The sequence below is a fragment of the Triticum dicoccoides genome, chromosome 7B (genome assembly GCF_002162155.2).
Source record: "Triticum dicoccoides isolate Atlit2015 ecotype Zavitan chromosome 7B, WEW_v2.0, whole genome shotgun sequence".
NCBI classification, from domain to species: Eukaryota; Viridiplantae; Streptophyta; class Magnoliopsida; order Poales; family Poaceae; genus Triticum; species Triticum dicoccoides.
Window position 1 is genome coordinate 620,020,715 of NC_041393.1, and position 19,827 is coordinate 620,040,541.

Consider the following 19,827-nt stretch of genomic DNA (forward strand, 5'->3'; position numbering starts at 1 on the left):
CCCCAATATGCGTGTAGAAGTATATAAAATGCGTCCCTGCGGATGCGCTCAAGCGGGACACGTGGTGGCGGCTAGGAGCACCACATGTCAGCGCATGGACCGCTTGAGGCCCCCGCGAAGGGGTACCCTCCAGTTAGTCACTCTCGGTTTTTTTTGACAAAGTTAGCCGCTCCGTATTGTACTTCAAGTAGAGATGTGCCCCAGTTTACATGGTGGGCTTCAAGTCGCGGGCCTAGGTGACCTCGAGGTGGGCTTTGAGTCACAAAGTTTACCATAATATATATTTTTAGAAGTATAAATCATATTTTGATGATTTAATTATGATCATATTTATCCTAAAGTACATGTGAGCCTTATAAATAAATCCAAACATAGGGAGCACCATTTTGCACAGGAAAATCGGAAGGCGCAAAGAGATCACTTTGATCTCGTGTAACCTCCAACTAAGTATGCAAGGTAAAACGGCAATGGCATGACAATATAAAATAAACACAAGAAAAACGAATATCCATTTGTCGGAGTAAATGAACACGGGTAGCCTCATCAGCCCCCCATGGTATTTCAAGACATCGGGGCTAACTGCGCCCCTCACATCTCCCGGACGAAAGACCAACGCTTCCGGCCGCCTGGTCAGACGGGCCGGCTGCCAGAAGGCGGCCGGCTCTCAGAAGGCGGCGACGAAGGGGCCGGCTCCTGTCAGGCGGTCCCTTATCTCCTCAAAGTTTGCACCCCATTACCATGACGAGGCGAGGCGTGGCTACAGTACAGCTTGCCACCCCCGAATCTAGGGCAGAGCATGGCCACAGTGCAGGTGTACCAAGCGGACACCCCTGGCCCAGGGCGGCCCTGTTGCCACGCAGTCCGTGACATCATCTACGACAGAGGAGCCACGCTCCCACGACGGGCGGTCGGTACGGCCCGCAGGCAGCGGGCCCTACCTGTCCGCGAGCCACTAGAAGGCGGCGAGACCCAAGCAGGCGGCGACGAGGGCGGGCCGGCTCTTGGCAGGCGGCCGTCCTTCCCTCGGAGTCCGTGCGCCATTAACCAGATGAGACGGGGTGTGGCTACAGTGAGCGCCCGCGAGGCGGCGGGACTGTAGCCACGTTCCTCCGTCATCAGGAGCAAGGCTACAGTATAAAGCAGGCGGTGGGCCCTACCTATGGGCCAAGATCACGGCAGCCGGCGGGACCCACCACGCGGCGGGCCCCAGCAGCCGGCGGAGAAGCCGGCGTCCAAAGACACCGACGGCCGGGTCGTACACCCGGCCGGATTACCATTTTACCCCTGGAAGATAGGCCTATATGAACCACCCAGGTTTCCCCATGCAAGGGGTTCAGAACCTTAGAGGTCATACACACCCACAAAGAGAGGGGAGTAGAGCTAGCCTTGCCCTTCTTCCTCCTCTAGCCGAACAGCTCAAGGAGCAATCTTGTAGCTACTCTATTGACCATAGTGATCATGTGGAGACCCCGCAGAGCAGGACTAGGGGCGTTAACTCCACGGAGAGCCCCGAACCTGGGTAAGATTCGCAGGCGTATGCGGTCTCGCTCACTCCCGCTTTCGTAGCCCGGTGACGTACTTTTGACCCCCTCCATGATAAGCCATGCTTTGGCATATGTCGCTAGATATCCCCGACACCATTTCTGATCCCAGACTCATCTACATCCGGTTAAGAGAAATTCAAAAGAAAATACTTAAAAATTCAAAAAATCTGAATTTCTTTTTTGCATAGGTGATGATTTGGTGTGTGAGGTCTTCTCCAAATTTCAAATCATCTGGACATATGAGTAACTCTTAAGAAAACAAATTGGGTCAGAACAATGGATGAACAGTTTCACATACCCTAAATTTGCCTTTTTCGCGGAGAGCTACTCAGATGTCCAAATGAGTTGAATTTGGAGCGGACCTCACACACCTAAGCATCTTCAATGCAAAAAAAATCAGATTCTTTTGAATTTTTATAGTATTTTTTTGAATTTACTGTTCACTGCGAGAGCAGATCAGGTCGGGAGCCAAATAGTCGTAGTCCAAGAAAAACCGTCATCTTTTACAAAAGGGATATGTGAGACAAAAGGGATATGTGAGGAAATGAACCGACAGTTAGCGGGCAAGAAAGCTGCTGTAATACACAGCTAAACACGCATACACCACTGATGAATGACTGATTTCCGGACATTACTAATTACTGAATATAGCTCAGATCGGTGCCCACAGGATGTAATTAATAGTCTCCCTCGTCTCTCCGGTTAAGCTAAAACTGTGACTCAACAATTAAATGTTCAACAGACCACCCACCGTTCCAAAACGGCAGCAGGAAACCAAGTAACCGCGTGCATGCAAAATGTATCTTAAGGCATCACGACATGGGGATACAGAATACAGAAAATGGTGCACTTTAGACTCCGAATGAACAGGGAGAATGTCAGTCAGCTCCTCTCCCCCATCCAACCCGCATACGCATCATCGAAACGCGCAACCAGGGCGGTCTCGTTCAGTCATTAGACACCTTGGGGGAGCTCTCGGGCGTCTTGGGCATCGCGTCCGAGGCCTTCTTCGCCTTGTGCGCCTCCACCGCGGCTTTGAAATCATCCCTGACGCCAGTGTCTTTGAACTTGAGGGCGAACGTGGTGAGCCCGGTCGGCGAGTCCCCGGTGCTGTTGACGCAGGCGAACGTCACGCCCTTCTTCTCCATGTCCTTCAGCGCCATGTCGTCGTACAGGCTCGCATTCAGGATCAGCCGGTAGTTACCCTTGGCCCTCATAACGAGCCGGGACCTCTCGCCGCCAGACACAGGGACGTTCAGCTTTAGCTCCCCTTTTCCTCTTTCTTTCCAGCCCCCATCGAGGTACTCGTACATTGCGGAGTCTGCGGTGAACACAGCCATCTCGTTCTCTTCGCCTGTCTCCACTGGGACCTCTGGCATGGTGAATTTCTTTGGTGCTTCTGCTGCAGTGACAAGCGATGGAACAGAACTCCCGTTGTTGTTCGTACCACCCATATTGAAAGAAGGGAAGGACAAACCGTCACTCTTTAGCCCAAATAGGGGAGCGTTTGTGCTTTCTTTAGAAGCTGAGCCAAAGGAAAATGATGAGGCTGAAAACCCTGTCCCAGCCAGTCCCGTGAAGGCATTATGGCCACTTGACACATTCATAAAAGAGAAGAGAGGTGTCGGTGATGATGACTGCCCTTTATTATCAGCGTTCTTCTGCTCACATGATACATCCTTGGTCCCTGATTCAGATTCATCTTTCTTCTCAGCGCCGTCCTTGCTGCTTTTATCTTCATCTCCACCTTCATTCACTTCATCCTTGGTCCCTGATTCAGATTCATCTTTCTTCTCAGCGCCGTCCTTGCTGCTTTTATCTTCATCTCCACCTTCATTCACTTTAACCCCTTCATCTTCTGTTTTACCCTCGATTCCAGATGTCTTGCTGTTATCTACCTTGGGTTCTCCAACCAGCACTTTGTCCTCACCAGTTCCACCCTCTGTGCTGCCTGCCTTCTTATCAGTTTCAGTAAGTGAAGAGTGTGCTTCCATTGGCGCATTTGACTTGTTTTCTGCATTTGATTCATTCAGGCCCGATTCATCCTTTTGAATCTCTGCTACCTCATTAGAATCTGCAGTCTTGACATCATCTTTCCCACTTCCATTGCTGACCTCATCAGCTTTCTCAGTTGAGCTCCTTACATTTGACGTTGTGACATCAGAAGGTGGAGGTTTTGAGACAGGAATACTTGCTTGAACACTGGAATCACTTGTGGTAAACTTAATTGCAGAGAAAGGATTGGAAGAAGGAGCTGACGACGGCTGCTGGCGCCGAACCTTTACAATTTTTCGGGTTGCCATCACTTCCTCACTAGCTTTCTTAAATGTTCCTCCCTCTTGCTCCGGTGAGTCATCATCAAGCTCAGGATTGTCCTTGTTGATTTGTTTATCTGCAACCCTCTTCCGAGAGGTTTGAGCATGTTCCTCATCCGCCATCTTAGGAGCTTTGAGTACCTTTATATGAAAACATCAGAACAAACTAAGCAAACAGTAATAAACAACTTCATACAAGTAATCTTCCAATCATCAAGGGCATAGCACAGTTTAGACACACAAATTTGACTATGCAGGCTCCATTTTTTGTAGTACACCAAGTCCATTCACAGAATTAACTTCAAATAAACCAGGAAAATTGAAAGGCATACACAAACATAATGGCAAAGTAGGGAAAATGTAACCAAGAGAAGACAAGAGGCATACACAAAATGGAAAACCATAATGTAGGCAAACAAGGTTAGCCAAAGTGCAAAGATGAATGTGTAATCTCATATCATGTATTATGGTACTTGCACCTGTGACTAAGAAACAAGCATAGCAGCAGTTTCCCAACTTCACGTAGAAACTGTAAGAGCATCTCAGACGGGATCCAAATGCTACCAGCATTGCTGCTTTCTGTCTACAACCATCCTCATCAGTGGAGTATCTATATTATTTCTGGGTAAAATTTTGTTTGTTGCTTGAGCAACAAAGATAAAATACAGGTCAAACTAAAATTTTAGTTTCTTGTCTGCAGTTTGGTTTTGGCTCGACTGTTTCAAAGATCAGAGGGTTTACAGCCAAATATGTTGTTAGTTAACATGTAAAGATTGCTCTTATATGTTGTTAAAATCCACAATATGCCTAGGTGTGTGAATTACATAGAATTGTTTCAATGCTTTGATATTAATGCAAATTTGTGATATCATTTCTTTTTTACTTGTCAGTGTAGTTTATTACTATGTTGCCATAGCTGAGCAACCCTGGCATGCATAGTTCTTTCCGTCCAATTACCTGACATCTGTGAACAGAACCAGCATGGTGTGGGGCATTCAACCGCGGATATTCTCTGTGTGCTAGGTAAGATGTAGCAAGTTAGCAACAGTGAGCCCATCATTGCTGGATGACTACGAATCCAAGATAAATTGCAATACGATGACGCATTGCGATGTGGTGGAGGAACAACCAAGAAGCGAATGGCTTTGCATATATAGACCAGACGAAAATATGGCCATTAGACTAGCGCTACCAAATACAACCATAAAAATACATTTTTATTTAAAGGATATCAATTAAATGTGGGAGGGTGGAATATAGGTAGTGGAAAATTGAGTTGGGAGTCAGTTGGAGCACGAAGAGATATGGAGATGGAATTGTTTAGAGACGCCCGAGCAAAAAATACTACACAATATTCATGAACGAAAGAATATGTCGCCTCTATAATAATATATCAATTGGTAAGCTCTGTATTCGCGGAAAACAAATATTTTCCTGCATCACGATGTTGGCATAGTACTAACATACCATGGGCAAGGTAACATCTCCTAGAACTAGAAGCATGCATGTTATATGCGCAACATTATGCTTACACATGTAGGTGTTATTTTAACATCTAAGGCGGGAGAAATTGTATATATGAGCGATGAGAAATACTTTACTAAAAGGTACAAATCAAATCCAGCCTACACAAATATATATACTAATGCATGGAAACTCCTAGTCCTAATAGCTCCCAAGCTGCAATGGTCCGAGGAGAACTTCATCTTTTAGACATTGAAAGAAGTTTAACAAATACACATACAAATATTGCAGTATTATGTGGAATGGCAAGTTTTGCTAGAAAAAGATACATCCCGGCAAGCTGTGCAAAAAATCAGATACAACCACTAGTCTTCCTTGTGTTTGTTTGCACATGGTAAAGATGGAAATATTTGTTTTGTGCAATTTTGAGGATCCGTAGTGTATTCCCACATGTACAAGTGGGACTTCTCAGGTTTTTTTCTTTTTTTACTTAAAATTAAAATGCTTCTGAAGCTTTTGGGTGAAAAAACCGAAGCTCACTGCAGCTCAGGAGCCAACTGTCTACTGTCCTGATCTGGTGAACAAGGAGCAGACGGCTTGGAGTCAGGATGCCTGCGGAACTACTCTCACCACCGCATCAATCCAAGCCATCTGGTGGCGTACGCGCATCAAGACACATCCCTTCCGTCTGGCATAAGAGGCCTACGGTTCCCCCAAAAAATTCAACCATGTATGACAAACAATTTCTGCAAATCTATACGCCCACTCATGCTGTTCTTGTTTCATCCATACACACATAACAGCAGAACACGCACACATACATGAATCAAGCAGCAAACATACATCAACAGGCAATTTAACGGAACTTTTACCTCGGGGCGAAGCTCGGCGGCGACTGGGCGTCGGGGCGAGCTTGGGCCGCGACCTGGGTTCCCGCGGCGGAGGGCTGGGGCGGAGATGCGATCCGACAGAGGGAGGGCTCGGGAGTGGCTGGGGTCGACGGAGAGGGGGGCGGGGGAATGGAGTGGGCGGTGGTGGCGGCGGCGGCGCAAACCCTAGCACCGGTCTCTGCTCGCCATGTCGCCCGCGGCGGTGGGAAGGAGCAGAAGAAAACGCTTCAGGGGTGCGGGGAGGAGAGAAAACAGGAGTGAAGTGTTCAGTTTGCGCTGTGCCCCCTCTGCAGTGTCTCCACGCGACCCACCCCGATGCAGGCCGCGTGAAGGCCGCCGTACTGGGACGCCAGGGACAGGGATATCTTCCGGTGCACCCGGTGCGGGCCAAAATCACTGTTTGGCCGTTTATCGAAAACCAGCATAATGAATCCTAATTCAAAACTTTGCCCCAATCTTATCTCTTTTTCCATAACGCATTCACTAGCGGGGCTATGCTAAACACCATAGCGTCGAGCATAGGGGCGTTAAGACCCTACCAGCGGTGCGCTAGATTTTTTCTTTTAAAAAAGGATAGGGGTTTCCCCCTAACTTTTTATTACGGAATCAATAACTCCCGAACAGACTGTATTTTTTGCTCTCGTCTTGAAATTATTTCCTACCGCTGGATTAATTGCACCAGTCTCAAAGCACTGCAGAGAGACACGTCAACCAGAAAACTCGTTCGGTGTAAAAGTCAATCGGCCCGAACACAATCCTATAGATCCTATCCAGTCCCCGTAACCAGATCCTCTAACATCCTCAAGGGATGTCATCTAAGTTTACACACACATTTCACTGTAGCTTCTCTCTCCCACCTCTGGCTGCCTACTTCGGCAGCCGGTCGCGCCGGTGAGCCGCCCCGCGCTCGCCTGTCTCTCCTTCCTTCTCCCCATTCCCATCTACTCCCTGACCTTCCTCCCTATCTCTCTCTCCCACAGGTCTGCGCATGGCGGCTGTGAAGCCCGGTACGTGCGGCACCTACCGGAGCCTCCCCGGCTCTTGCGCAGGCGGCGAGGCGGCAAGCGGAGAGGCTGGCTGTGCCGTACCCAAGGCGGCCAGTGGCGAAAACAAGGCTGAGTGCGGCGTGCTGGAGCTCCACCGACCCCCACATCGGGGGCGTCGTGACTCGTGCGGCGGGACGGGGCTTCGCTGTCCTCGCTAGCTTCGTGGCTTGGGGGCTTGGGGAAGGGAGCCGTCAATCCGACGATTACCTGTGTGCACTGCGGTGGAGAGTAGCAATTCCGCATATTCCGGTGGAGAGCGGCGGTGGGGGGCCAGCGACGAGTTCCCTGGGACATCGCCATGGACGCACCCGCGGCTGGGACGACGCAATGGAGTCCTCGCCGACGGCGTCCATCCTTAGAAGGGAGCGCGGTGGGGACGTGCTCATAAAACTCAGCCAGCTCGAACTGTAGTGCGGGCGAGGGGGATCTGGCGGGTGTGACGCCCGGATAGTTAAGCTACAGTAATTCCCTCCTAATGATGCCACATCATCATGATTACTGTTGTTAAACTCACGTTGGATTGAAACCGGTTCAAATTTCAAATTCGAATCAAAGTCCAAATTTCAAATTTCTCAAACATACAAAATAAAATGTTCAAAGTGTGGCAAATAATCTTTGAATATTTATCGTATAGAAACCACACTTCTACAATGTGTTTAAATGTCCCAAAATAAATATAACAGTGGCTTAAACAACCATTGAAATGCCTTTTATAACTTCTAAAAAGTTAAACTATTTTATTTGTGAGTGAAACTTTTTGTGGCAGAGGTATAAATAGTGATACTAATTTAGAAACTACTTTTGTACTTTAATAACTAAACTAAAGTATTGTGGAAATTAATTAAAGCAATGAAAGGTAAATTATAAAAAGTAATTAAACAAAAAAAACTAAATGAGACAACCCCCTCCCCCTGGGCCATTTGGCCCACCTAACCACCAGGCCGGCCCAAGCGCACTGCTTCCCCCTCCCTGTTCACAGGGGGGATCGTGGGCAGCGCCGATGCCTGCCACTACACCGGTCGTCGTCGTGGCGGCCATCCGACGGCCCTCCGGCGTTCCCCCTGCCTATATCTACCCCTTGCGCCTGGAACCCTAGCCGGCCCCTCCCCTTTCCCCTCGCGTCGCCCTCCTTTCCCTCCGCTCGCAACCGCACCGCCATTGCCATGCCTCGACTCGTCCACGCGGCCACCGTCGACCCTGGCGCCTAGGAGCTAGCTGAACCATCAGCTCCGTCTTCGTCTGCTTCGTCTCCGTCCACGAACGGGAGCCGGGGAGCTCCGCAACGCGCGGATCGAGTCACCCCCTTCCGCCTCGGCCGCCGTCGATCTTCTTCCGCTTCGGCCACCGTCTGCTGCTACTAAGCTCTCGAAGGCTTTCCTTAGCCGCGCGGTGAGCTTCTCCACCTCCTGCTCCTCTCCGTTAAGCTTCCTCGCGCGCGGTAGCTAGCTTGCCGCCGCGCCCGTATTCTATCCGTCGTAGACGAGCTCATGGCCGTCTCCATAGCCGCTGTCACGCTCGCCTGAGCACAGCACCGTGCTCATGGTGCCCCCAGGAGCACAACGAGCACGCGCACGCGCTCCCTGAGCTCCGTAGCGCCGTTTCCATCGAGGCCCCGTACGCGCCGCCGCCGTAGCTCGTCGCCGGCCAGCTTCCGGCGACCATACAGTCATGCACCGATGTCCGTTTAGCTCGCACGAACACGTTGATCCCCACTGTCCCATTTGTTTTGTTCGCAAGAGCGCTGTGCCGCCGTCCCCGAAGAGCACCTGAGTTCCCGCGCGCCCGCTGCCATGGCCGTGTGTGGTGTACGCTGTGTGTGTGCGCGTGTGCTCTGTGTGTATGTGTGGTGCGTGTAGTGTGTGTGTGTGGCTCCGGCCTCGCCCGCCTTCAGCCAGCCTCGCTGGGCCTGCGCCGCTGCCTGCTTCGCTGCTCGCTTGTGGCTTGCTGCTGCTCGGCTAGCCGCTGCTACTACGAGCTGATGCATTCTACTCCCTCCATTCCTAAATATAAGTCTTTGTAGAGAGTCCATTAGATAGACTATATATGGAGCAAAATGAATGAATCTACACCTAACATACATCTATATACATCCGGATGTCGTTCATAGTGAAATCTCTACAGAAACTTATATTTAGGAACGGAGGAAATACCACAGTAGCGTTCAGTTACTGTAGCAGTAAGCTAGCTTTTTAATTTCTACGTCAAGTAACCCCCTCGACTACCCCTAAACTGCAGTTAAACAACTGTTAACGAGGCTAAGGAAAATATGAGTAGAAAGTATACATGCCAAACTTCATTTTATCCCACTGGACCAAATCCTTTTGATGTATGGATTAACTCCTACGAAAATCACAAAGTTCAATGTTTTGTTAATAGAAAACCGAAAACAGCTTTATTTTCATAGCTACTTTAGTGCTGTTGATGATCAAGCAAATCAACTCTAACTGAGATGAAAGTGCTATTATCTTGTAGATCACAGAAAAGTACTCAAAATTGATATAAGGCACAAAATCATAGGAGGTATAGATCCATAGTTGTAGCCTTTTGAAAACAGCTAAGTGATGTTTAAAAAAAACTGGCGAATTCTCAGACTTAGTGAAATTTCAGGGATTTTCCGGGTATTGTTAAATCTTTGAAAAATCATATAAATCAAACCGTAGCTCGGATGAAAATGTTTTCTACATGAAAGTTGCTCAGAATGACGAGACGAATCCGAATAGGCGATCCGTTCGTCTGCCACATGCCCCTAACTACCTGAACATGCAACTTTCCCCTCCGTTTCATTTGTCCGAAAATGCCTAACTCCGGGAAAACTTTCCCGGATGTTATCCCCCTTCGCCGGTAACGTGTAGCACCGCGTTAGAACACGTCTAGCTCTTCCTGTTGTCCTGTTATGCTCTTGCTAGCTACGTATTTAATGTTTCTTCCCCCTCTTCTCTCCGGTAGACCCCGAGACTGCCGCTGATGCCCCTGTGATCGACTACGTCACCGACGACCCTCCTTCTTGTCTGAGCAACCAGGCAAGCCCCCCCTTTGATCATCCGATATCGCCCATTCTATACTCTCATGCTTGCATTAGATTTTGCTACTGTTATTGTTTGCTCCTATTCTGATGCATAGCCTGCTTTTGTACCTGTTATTGTTACCTACCTGCTTATCCTAAACTGCTTAGTATAGGTTGGTTAGTGATCCATCAGTGACCCCCAACTTTTCCTTGTTGCCCCTGCTTCATCACCGATGACTCGATCGACGTGATCAACGACCAGAGCCCAACACCTCACATCACATCACGCCCCTTTAGTTGCTCGACTCTGCAGAGCTACTATCGAGTGTCGAGGGTGATCCCTCATAACGCACTCCTGATGGTAATTCTATAGTGTAGCTATTCGGTCGTGGTCATCGAGGGTGATTTCCTCTTTCACCATTCCCGATACGGCTCTGTCGTTCAACCCCTCAAGAGTGAACCTCGAGGGTGGTCCCTCTTACGTTCACCTTGATGATTACATTGAGTGGAATCCACCGGGGGTGATTCCTCGGGTTTTCCCCTTGATGTCTGGACACACGGTTACAATGACTTTACTTGAGACCTTGGTGGAAGACGGGCGGGTCCGGAGAGCACCCGTAAGATAATGACGTGGCACGGCCGGGCATTCTGAGCCCTTGTTGTAAGTCCACGAGCCGGGGCGACGGGGTCACTTTCGATCGTGAGTCTCTGCTCGTCTCCGCAAGCTAATAATACACTATGGTTTGGTTATTGGTTCTAAGTTGGCCTCTGGCCTTTACGCACTAACCACCACGCGAGAATAGTTATGGGCCTCGACGTCGCAGTATCAGCCGAAGCTTTGTCAGACGTCCAGTTCAGCAGTGCGGCACGGTCGGATCGTGCTGGCCATCCAAGGCGGTGCTGGTATTCACCCTGCGCGCAACGACCCGGAGTGCTGCGGGCGATGGGCCCAAGACCCCGGAGTGCTTAGGATGTAGACCGGTGGGTACCTCTCTGCTGAGCCTAGGTCGGGCTGCGACGTGTTGATCTTCCGAGGGCGGGCATTGACCCCAGAAAGGTGTGTCCGGCCAGAGTGATCAAGCGTGTTGGGTAACGTGGTGCACCCCTGCAGGGAAGTTATATATTCAAATACCGTGTCCATGGTAATGGACGTTCAGACTTATATCCTGATCTTATACAAATACAAATGGATACTTGAGACATGTGGCTCCGGGATTGCTTTGTCGCAAGGAGTCGAGGAAGGATCTCTGGGCATTAATGTTACAACATGTTTGTTAATAAAACTACTATTCTTTACTCTTCTACATGCTGCAAGATGCTCGGAGCTGCTTGAAGATGCTAGTCTTCGATAGGCTAGGCCTTCCCCCTCTATTCTGGCATTCTGCAGTCCAGTCCACAGATACAACCCTTTCATTTGATACCAATGCATATATAGTATACATCTGATGCTTGCGAGTACTTTGGATGAGTACTCACGGTTGCTTTGCTACCCCCTTTTCCCCCTTCTTTCTTCTTTCCGGTTGATGCAACCAGATGGTGGATCCCTGGAGCCAGATGCCACCGCCGGTGGATGCTACTACATGGAGACCGCCGACGACCAGGAGTAGTTTAGGAGGTCCCAGGCAGGAGGCCTTGCCTCTTCGATCGTGTTGCTTTTGTACTAGTCTTCTTAAGGCAGTCTTGTTAACTTATGTCTGTACTCAAATATTGTTGCTTCCGCTGACTCTTGTGTATCGAGCTATGTATTCGAGCCCTCGAGGCCCCTGGCTTGTAATATAAAGCTTGTACTATTTTGATTTGTGTCTAGAGTTGTGTTGTGATATCTTCCCGTGAGTCACTGATCTTGATCGTACACATTTGCGTGTATGATTAGTGTACGATCAAATTAGGGGCGTCACAAGTTGGTATCAGAGCCGACTGCCTGTAGGATCCCCCTTTCCAACTCCTTGGCCGAAGTTGAGTCTAGTCTTTGAAAAACTGATATACTAACATGGCTGTGTGGCTTACGGGCCCACGTCGCCAGTTGGGTGGTATTAGGATCTTTTATTCCTCATCCATACTCTGGGAATCTGATCTCTCTTCTACTCGGGTTAAATGATTTTGCTAACTCTGACTCTAGGTTCTCGTAAATAGTTTCTCCCGGAGAGCCGATGATTACTTGGTGCATCAGAAGATTTTGAAGACACTCTCCGATGTTTTACCAAGTCCCTTGTACCCTTCGCATTGCGATCCCTACCACCGATAAATCCTTATGCGTAACTACCTACGTTGTCGTTCATACCTTCATCCCCAGTTGCTCTTATTATTAAGATGTCCTGAAATACTCTTCGATGTTTCGAGGATCCTTTATGCTTGCTGCCCTGCAGTCCTTGCCGCATGAATACCCCTTCGGATAATTACTCGCTCTTATCGAGTATCCATTCACCCCAGTTATTCTTATGCTTCATAAGATACTTGGTAATACAATTCGAGCTTTCGATGACCTCTGTCGCCTATTGCTCTAGAAAGTCTTACCTGCCTACACTCTGTTAATTCCATATGCCTAGCAGTATCCACGTCCTTTGTCATTATCATCTTGAGTCTTTCGATTTGATATGTCTGTGTCACAATCATCAGTTGATCCTTATAGATTATCTTTCCGGCTCAGACGTCTTCCCAAACATGAGATGGTTCTCGGCCAATCAGATTGCCATCAATTGTGTCCTAAGTCTATTCAATTTAACCATCCTTGGACAGAGCGTTTGCTTCTGATCCATTGATTTTGGAAATCATAATTCCTTTGCATTTGAGCTTTGAATTAGTCAGTTGTTTCTATAATCTGATTTCTTTGCATTCTTTCTTCTTCTGGTTGAGTACCGATACTCACATCAGATCCATTGTGAACCTCCAGGTCCTTTGTTGGGTTTTATCTGACAACATCCTTCATATTCAGTAACCTTGTGAGCCTTTCCTCGGATACACAATACCTTTGGTAAATTGTATCCCCCGCTCTTGTCAACCATACTCTATTTCTGGGCTTAAGTTATTTACTCATGAAGTTTGTGGTATAGGTTCCTAAGATGCCCCTATGGGTTGAACCTATGCCTCCCCTAATCCGTTTGAACTCGAGAGTCTTCGTGAGTCTTACTCTTTTGGTGTTTTGCCAGATAAAATATCAACACTACAACTTCATCGAAAGCGAGAAGTGAATGAAAGGTTATGCATTGGAGAAGTGGGAGTCAACCTTGAACTTTGTGTTCATGCCCATGGACACGATGTGGAACTTATCATGGAAGCTTCTTGCAATAATAATAATCCCCTTGTGATAAGTTCATCTTGTATCTATGTTTGGTCCTTTGCAACCATGGTTCCGACCATATTGTGCTTTGATCCCATTTCTCGGACAAGTTGATGTACTTTTCTTCTGCAGATCATTTCATCTGTCCAACCTCTATTCTACTCTACCCTTGAGTATTACCCTCTGGTATCTCGAGAATATCCCGGAAATACATAACTTCTTATGAGTTCTCATCAACTATTATTCTCGCCGATTCAAATCTTCCATGTGTTCCAAGTTGTTGGACACTCGAGAACACTAATAACTGAATCAAGTCTACACTTTCCTTTCCATCGTTATGTTCAAACTTTCTTGTAACCTGTCATATCTGAGCAGTGATAATTTCCTGCTTGTGTAAACACCTTGGTGTACAAACTCTGTCAGAAAGACCTTGTTACTATTGTTGATGACATTCTGGTAGCCACCGATGGACGAGAACTTTGCCTATTGGTCCGCCTCGCCTTGCGAGCAGGAAAATGGTTCTCTTCGTCCCTCGCCCTTCGTACCAACGTTGTTGCCAACATAATTGATAGGCTATCCTCTGACCTGCCTTGCTATCATGACCGTGCAAAATGATTTGCGCCTTCCTTCTTTTAACCCACATGGTGGGCCCATAACACACAGTTCCACATGATCGAAACCTGACTCTCCTGTACAACCTTAACTCTGAAATATTCTTTGCACTTGGCTTCGTATGTAAATCACAAGCCACCTTCCTAGTGAACTATTCTGGTATCAGACGAAATACTTATTCCCATTGCTCTGAACCCCTTTCACCCTCAGTTTCAGGCAACGAACGATTGCCTACCCGGTTGAACCTTCTTATTGCACCTTCTTACCTTGCTCTCGATGACTTTCTTAAATTTCAACTCGAGAGATGCCTCTATGCCATGTTCAGTGAGATAGCCCCCTGGTACCTACCTTATGTTGAGCTTCGTCCTTCCCGAGTCTTTCCCTCCTTACCCCCCCTTAAATCTCGGGACAAGATTTCTTGTAGTGGAGGAGAATTGTGACGCCCGGATAATTAAGCTACAGTAATTCCCTCCTAATGATACCACATCATCATAATTACTGTTGTTAAACTCACATTGGTTCGAAACTGGTTCAAATTTCAAATTCGAATCAAAGTCCAAATGTCAAATTTCTCAAACATACAAAATAAAATGTTCAAAGTGTGGCAAATAATCTTTGGATATTTATCGTATAGAAACCACACTTCTATAATGTGTTTAAATGTTCCAAAATAAATATAACAGTGGCTTAAACAACCATTGAAATGCCTTTTATAACTTCTAAAAAGTTAAACTATTTTATTTGTGAGTGAAACTTTTTGTGGCAGAGGTATAAATAGTGATACTAATTTAGAAACTACTTTTGTACTTTAATAACTAAACTAAAGTATTGTGGAAATTAATTAAAGCAATGAAAGGTAAATTATAAAAAGAAATTAAACAAAAAAAAACTAAATGAGACAACCCCCTCCCCTGGGCCATTTGGCCCACCTAACCACCACGCCGGCCCAAGCGCACTGCTTCCCCCTCCCTGTTCAAAGGGGGGATCGTGGGGAGCGCCGATGCCTGCCACTGCACCGGCCGTCGCCGTGGCGGCCATCCGACGGCCCTCCGGCGTTCCCCCTGCCTATATCTATCACTTGCGCCTGGAACCCTAGCCGGCCCCTTCCCTTTCCCCTCGCGTCGCCCTCCTCTCCCTCCGCTCGCAACCGCGCTGCCATTGCCATGCCTCGACTCGTCCACGCGGCCACCGTCGACCCTGGCGCCTAGGAGCTAGCTGAACCATCAGCTCCGTCTTCTTCTGCTTCGTCTCCGTCCATGAACGGGAGCCGGGGAGCTCCGCAAGTCGCCCCCTTCCGCCTCGGCCGCCGTCGATCTTCTTCCGCTCCGGCCACCGTCTGCTGCTACTAAGCTCTCGAAGGCTTTCCTTACCCGCGCGGTGAGCTTATCCACCTCCTGCTCCTCTCCGTTAAGCTTCCTCGCGCGCCGTAGCTAGCTTGCCGCCGTGCCCGTATTCTATCCGCCGCAGTCGAGCTCATGGCCGTCTCCATAGCCGCTGTCACGCTCGCCTGAGCACAGCACCGTGCTCATGGTGCCCCCAGGAGCACAACGAGCACGCGCACGCGCTCCGCTGAGCTCCGTAGCGCCGTTTCCATCGAGGCCCCGTACGCGCCGCCGCCGTAGCTCGTCGCCGGCCAGCTTCCGGCGACCATACGGTCATGCAGCGATGTCCGTTTAGCTCGCACGAACACGTTGATCCCCACTGTCCCATTTGTTTTGCCCGCAAGAGCGCTGTGCCGCCGTCCCCGAAGAGAACCTGAGTTCCCGCGCGCCCGCTGCCATGGCCGTGTGTGGTGTACGCTGTGTGTGCGCGCGTGTGCTCTGTGTGTATGTGTGGTGCGTGCAGTGTGTGTGTGGCTCCGGCCTCGCCCGCCTTCAGCCAGCCTCGCCGGGCCCGCGCCGCTGCCTGCTTCGCTGCTCGCTTGCGGCTTGCTGCTGCTCGGCTAGCCGCTGCTACTACGAGCTGATGCATTCTACTACAGTAACGTTCAGTTACTGTAGCAGCAAGCTAGCTTTATAATTTCTACATCAAGTAACCCCCTCGACTACCCCTAAACTACGGTTAAACAACTGTTAACGAGGCTAAGGAAAATATGAGTAGAAAGTATACATGCCAAACTCCATTTTATCCCACTGGACCAAATCCTTTTGATGTATGGATTAACTCCTACGAAAATCACAAAGTTCAATGTTTTGTTAATAGAAAACCGAAAACAGCTTTATTTTCATAGCTACTTTCGTGCTGTTGATGATCAAGCAAATCAACTCTAACAGAGATGAAAGTGCTACTATCTTGTAGATCACAGAAAAGTACTCAAAATTGATATGAGGCACAAAATCATAGGAGGTACAGATCCATAGTTGTAGCCTTTTGAAAACAGCTACGTGATGTTTAAAAAAACTGGCGAATTCTCAGACTTAGTGAAATTTCAGGGATTTTCCGGGTATTGTTAAATCTTTGAAAAATCATATAAATTAAACCGTAGCTCGGATGAAAATGTTTTGTACATGAAAGTTGCTCAGAACAACGAGACGAATCTGAAAACGCGATCCGTTCGTCTGCCACATGCCCCTAACTACCTGAACATGCAACTTTTCCTCTCCGTTTCATCTGTCCGATAATGCCTAACTCCGAGAAAACTTTCCCGGATGTTTTCCCCCTTCGCCGGTAACGTGTAGCACCGCGTTAGAACACGTCTAGTTCTTCCTGTTGTCCTGTTATGCTCTTGCTTGCTACGTATTTAATGTTTCTTCCCCCTCTTCTCTTCGGTAGACCCCGAGACTGCCGCTGATGCCCCTGTGATCGACTATGTCACCGACGACCCTCCTCCTTGTCTGAGCAACCAGGCAAGCCCCCCCTTTGATCATCCCGATATCGCCCATTCTATTCTCTCATGCTTGCATTAGATTTTGCTACTGTTATTGTTTGCTCCTATTCTGATGCATAGCCTGCTTTTGTACCTGTTATTGTTACCTACCCGTTTATCCTAAACTGCTTAGTATAGGTTGGTTAGTGATCCATCAGTGACCCCCAACTTGTCCTTGTTGCCCCTGCTTCATCACCGATGACTCGATCGACGTGATCGACGACCAGAGCCTGACACCTCACATCACATCACGCCCCTTTAGTTGCTCGACTCCGCAGAGCTACTATCGAGTGTCGAGGGTGATCCCTCATAATGCACTCGTGATGATAATTCTGTAGTGTACTATTCGGTCGTGGTCATCGAGGGTGATTTCCTCTTTCACCATTCCCGATACGGCTCTGTCATTCAACCCCTCAAGAGTGAACCTCGAGGGTGGTCCCTCTTACGTTCACCTTGATGATTACATTGAGTGGAATCCACCGGGGGTGATTCCTCGGGTTTTTCCCTTGATGTTTGGACACACAATTACAATAACTTTACTTGAGACCTTGGTGGAAGACGGGCGGGCCCCGAGAGCACCCACAAGATAATGACGTGGCTCGGCCGGGCATTCTGAGCCCTTGTCGTAAGTCCACGAGACGGGGCGACGGGGTCACTTTCGATCGTGAGTCTTGCTCATCTCCGCAAGCTGATAATACACTATGGTTTGGTTATTTGTTCTGAGTTGGCCTCTGGCCTTTACGCACTAACCACCACGCGAGAATAGTTATGGGCCTCGACGTTGCAGTATCAGCCAAAGCTTTGTCAGACGTCCAGTTCAGCAGTGTGGCACGGTCGGATCGTGCTGGCCATCCGAGGCGATGCTAGTATTCACCCTGCGCGCAACGACCCGGAGTGCTGCGGGCGATGGGCCCAAGACCTCGGAGTGCTTAGGATGTAGACCGGCGGGGACCTCTCTGCTGAGCCTAGGTCGGGCTGCGACGTGTTGATCTTCCGAGGGCTGGCATTGACCCCAGAAAGGTGTGTCCGGCCAGAGTGATCGAGCGTGTTGGATAACGTGGTGCACCCTTGCAGGGAAGTTATATATTCGAATACCGTGTCCACGGTAATGGACGTTCAGACTTATATCCTGATCTTATACAACTACAAATGGATACTTGAGATATGTTTCTCCGGGATTGCTTTCTCGCAGGGAGTCGAGGGAGGATCTCTGGGCATTAATGTTACAACATGTATGTTAATAAAACTGCTATTCTTTACTCTTCTACATGCTGCAAGATGCTCGGAGCTGCTTGAAGATGCTAGTCTTCGATAGGCTAGGCCTTCCCCCTCTATTCTGGCATTCTGCAGTCCAGTCCACAGATACAACCCTTTCATTTGATACCAATGCATACATAGTATACATCTGATGCTTGCGAGTACTTTGGATGAGTACTCACGGTTGCTTTGCTACCCCCTTTCCCCCCTTCTTTCTTCTTTCCGGTTGATGCAACCAGATGTTGGATCCCTGGAGCCAGATGCCACCGCCAATGGATGCTACTACATGGAGACCGTCGACGACCAGGAGTAGTTTAGGAGGTCCCAGGCAGGAGGCCTTGCCTCTTCGATCGTGTTGCTTTTGTACTAGCCTTCTTAAGGCAGTCTTGTTAACTTATGTCTGTACTCAGATATTGTTGCTTCCGCTGACTCTTGTGTATCGAGCTATGTATTCGAGCCCTCGAGGCCCCTGGCTTGTAATATAAAGCTTGTACTATTTTGATTTGTGTCTAGAGTTGTGTTGTGATATCTTCCCGTGAGTCACTGATCTTGATCGTACACATTTGCGTGTATGATTACTGTACGGTCGAATTAGGGGCGTCACAGCGGGTCGATACGCCACCGCTCCCCTTCCACTAAGCCCGGAGGCCCCCTGCGCATCGTGCTCACCTCCAACACCGTCTACTGCCTCCTTTCGGGTGAAGGCTCAATCATCACCACTGAGTCCATCGTGCTCACCGTCAGCGCCGACGACGCTTCTACTCTTCAACGCTTCTTGCTCACCATTAGCGGGTGAGAAATTTTGCCATGGCGCGGAACTTTTTGAACAGAAGTTGCCATGTCCCTGTGAAATAGTCCTTTAAGCTTGCCATGCCACACTAAAATCTGAGTAGCACATGATTTTCCCGTGATTTTTTTAGTTACTAAATTTGACATGTGAGTACAAAATTTTAGCATTATTTGATCATATAATACATGGCAGTTTCTAATCATGATGTCTAGCAAAATTTGACAATTTCATAGATTATTACAAATTCTCGGGCCATGGCAAATTTACAAATTGTTAGTTGGTTCACATTACATTATTTTTTATAGCTTTTGCCCTAACATCATGGCCCAACTCAGATTATTTGTTTCTAATGGTCATATGGCAAATGTAGGCTCTTTTTATAAATATGTGGCATACGATCATATGGCAATGAGGTGATCATTGCATTTTAGTAACCATTTGTCATCATTTCATCAACATGGGGGGTCATTTCTGAAAGTTTTTAAAACATGGCAATATGTGTGTTTATTTTCTAAAACATGGCAAACTTGCCATCCTTCAAATAGTTTTCCACCATTTGTTCTCAAAATGTATTTTTTAAATTTCTCTAACATCACAAACTTACTATACGAACCATGGCAAACTTAGTTAATGGATCATGGCATGTTTAATTCAAGTACCATGACAAAAATCTTTCTTATCTTACCATTTGTGATTTTTTTATGTAAATGACATTTTCATTTAAAGATTTGACATGGCAAGTTCAACTCAAGTCCCATGCAT

At 48.0% G+C, this 19,827-nt stretch overlaps 1 protein-coding gene across 2 annotated transcripts; it reads right to left on the bottom strand.

Annotated features, from left to right (window-relative positions):
• Positions 1-2,154: 2,154 nt before the first annotated feature.
• LOC119336034 (nuclear pore complex protein NUP50A-like) lies at positions 2,155-6,466 on the bottom strand. 2 transcript variants are annotated; one of them, XM_037608075.1, is made up of 3 exons: positions 6,196-6,466; positions 3,376-4,000; positions 2,155-3,291 (listed from the first exon to the last, which is right to left on the bottom strand). In XM_037608075.1, exons 2-3 carry the CDS (start codon positions 3,980-3,982, stop codon positions 2,492-2,494), a joined length of 1,407 nt encoding a protein of 468 aa, XP_037463972.1. In that variant the 5' UTR covers positions 3,983-4,000; positions 6,196-6,466; the 3' UTR covers positions 2,155-2,491. The 2 variants fall into 2 exon arrangements, with proteins under 2 accessions (XP_037463972.1, XP_037463971.1); XM_037608074.1 differs by having other exon boundaries at positions 2,155-4,000; positions 6,196-6,464.
• Between the last annotated feature and the right edge of the window lie 13,361 nt (positions 6,467-19,827).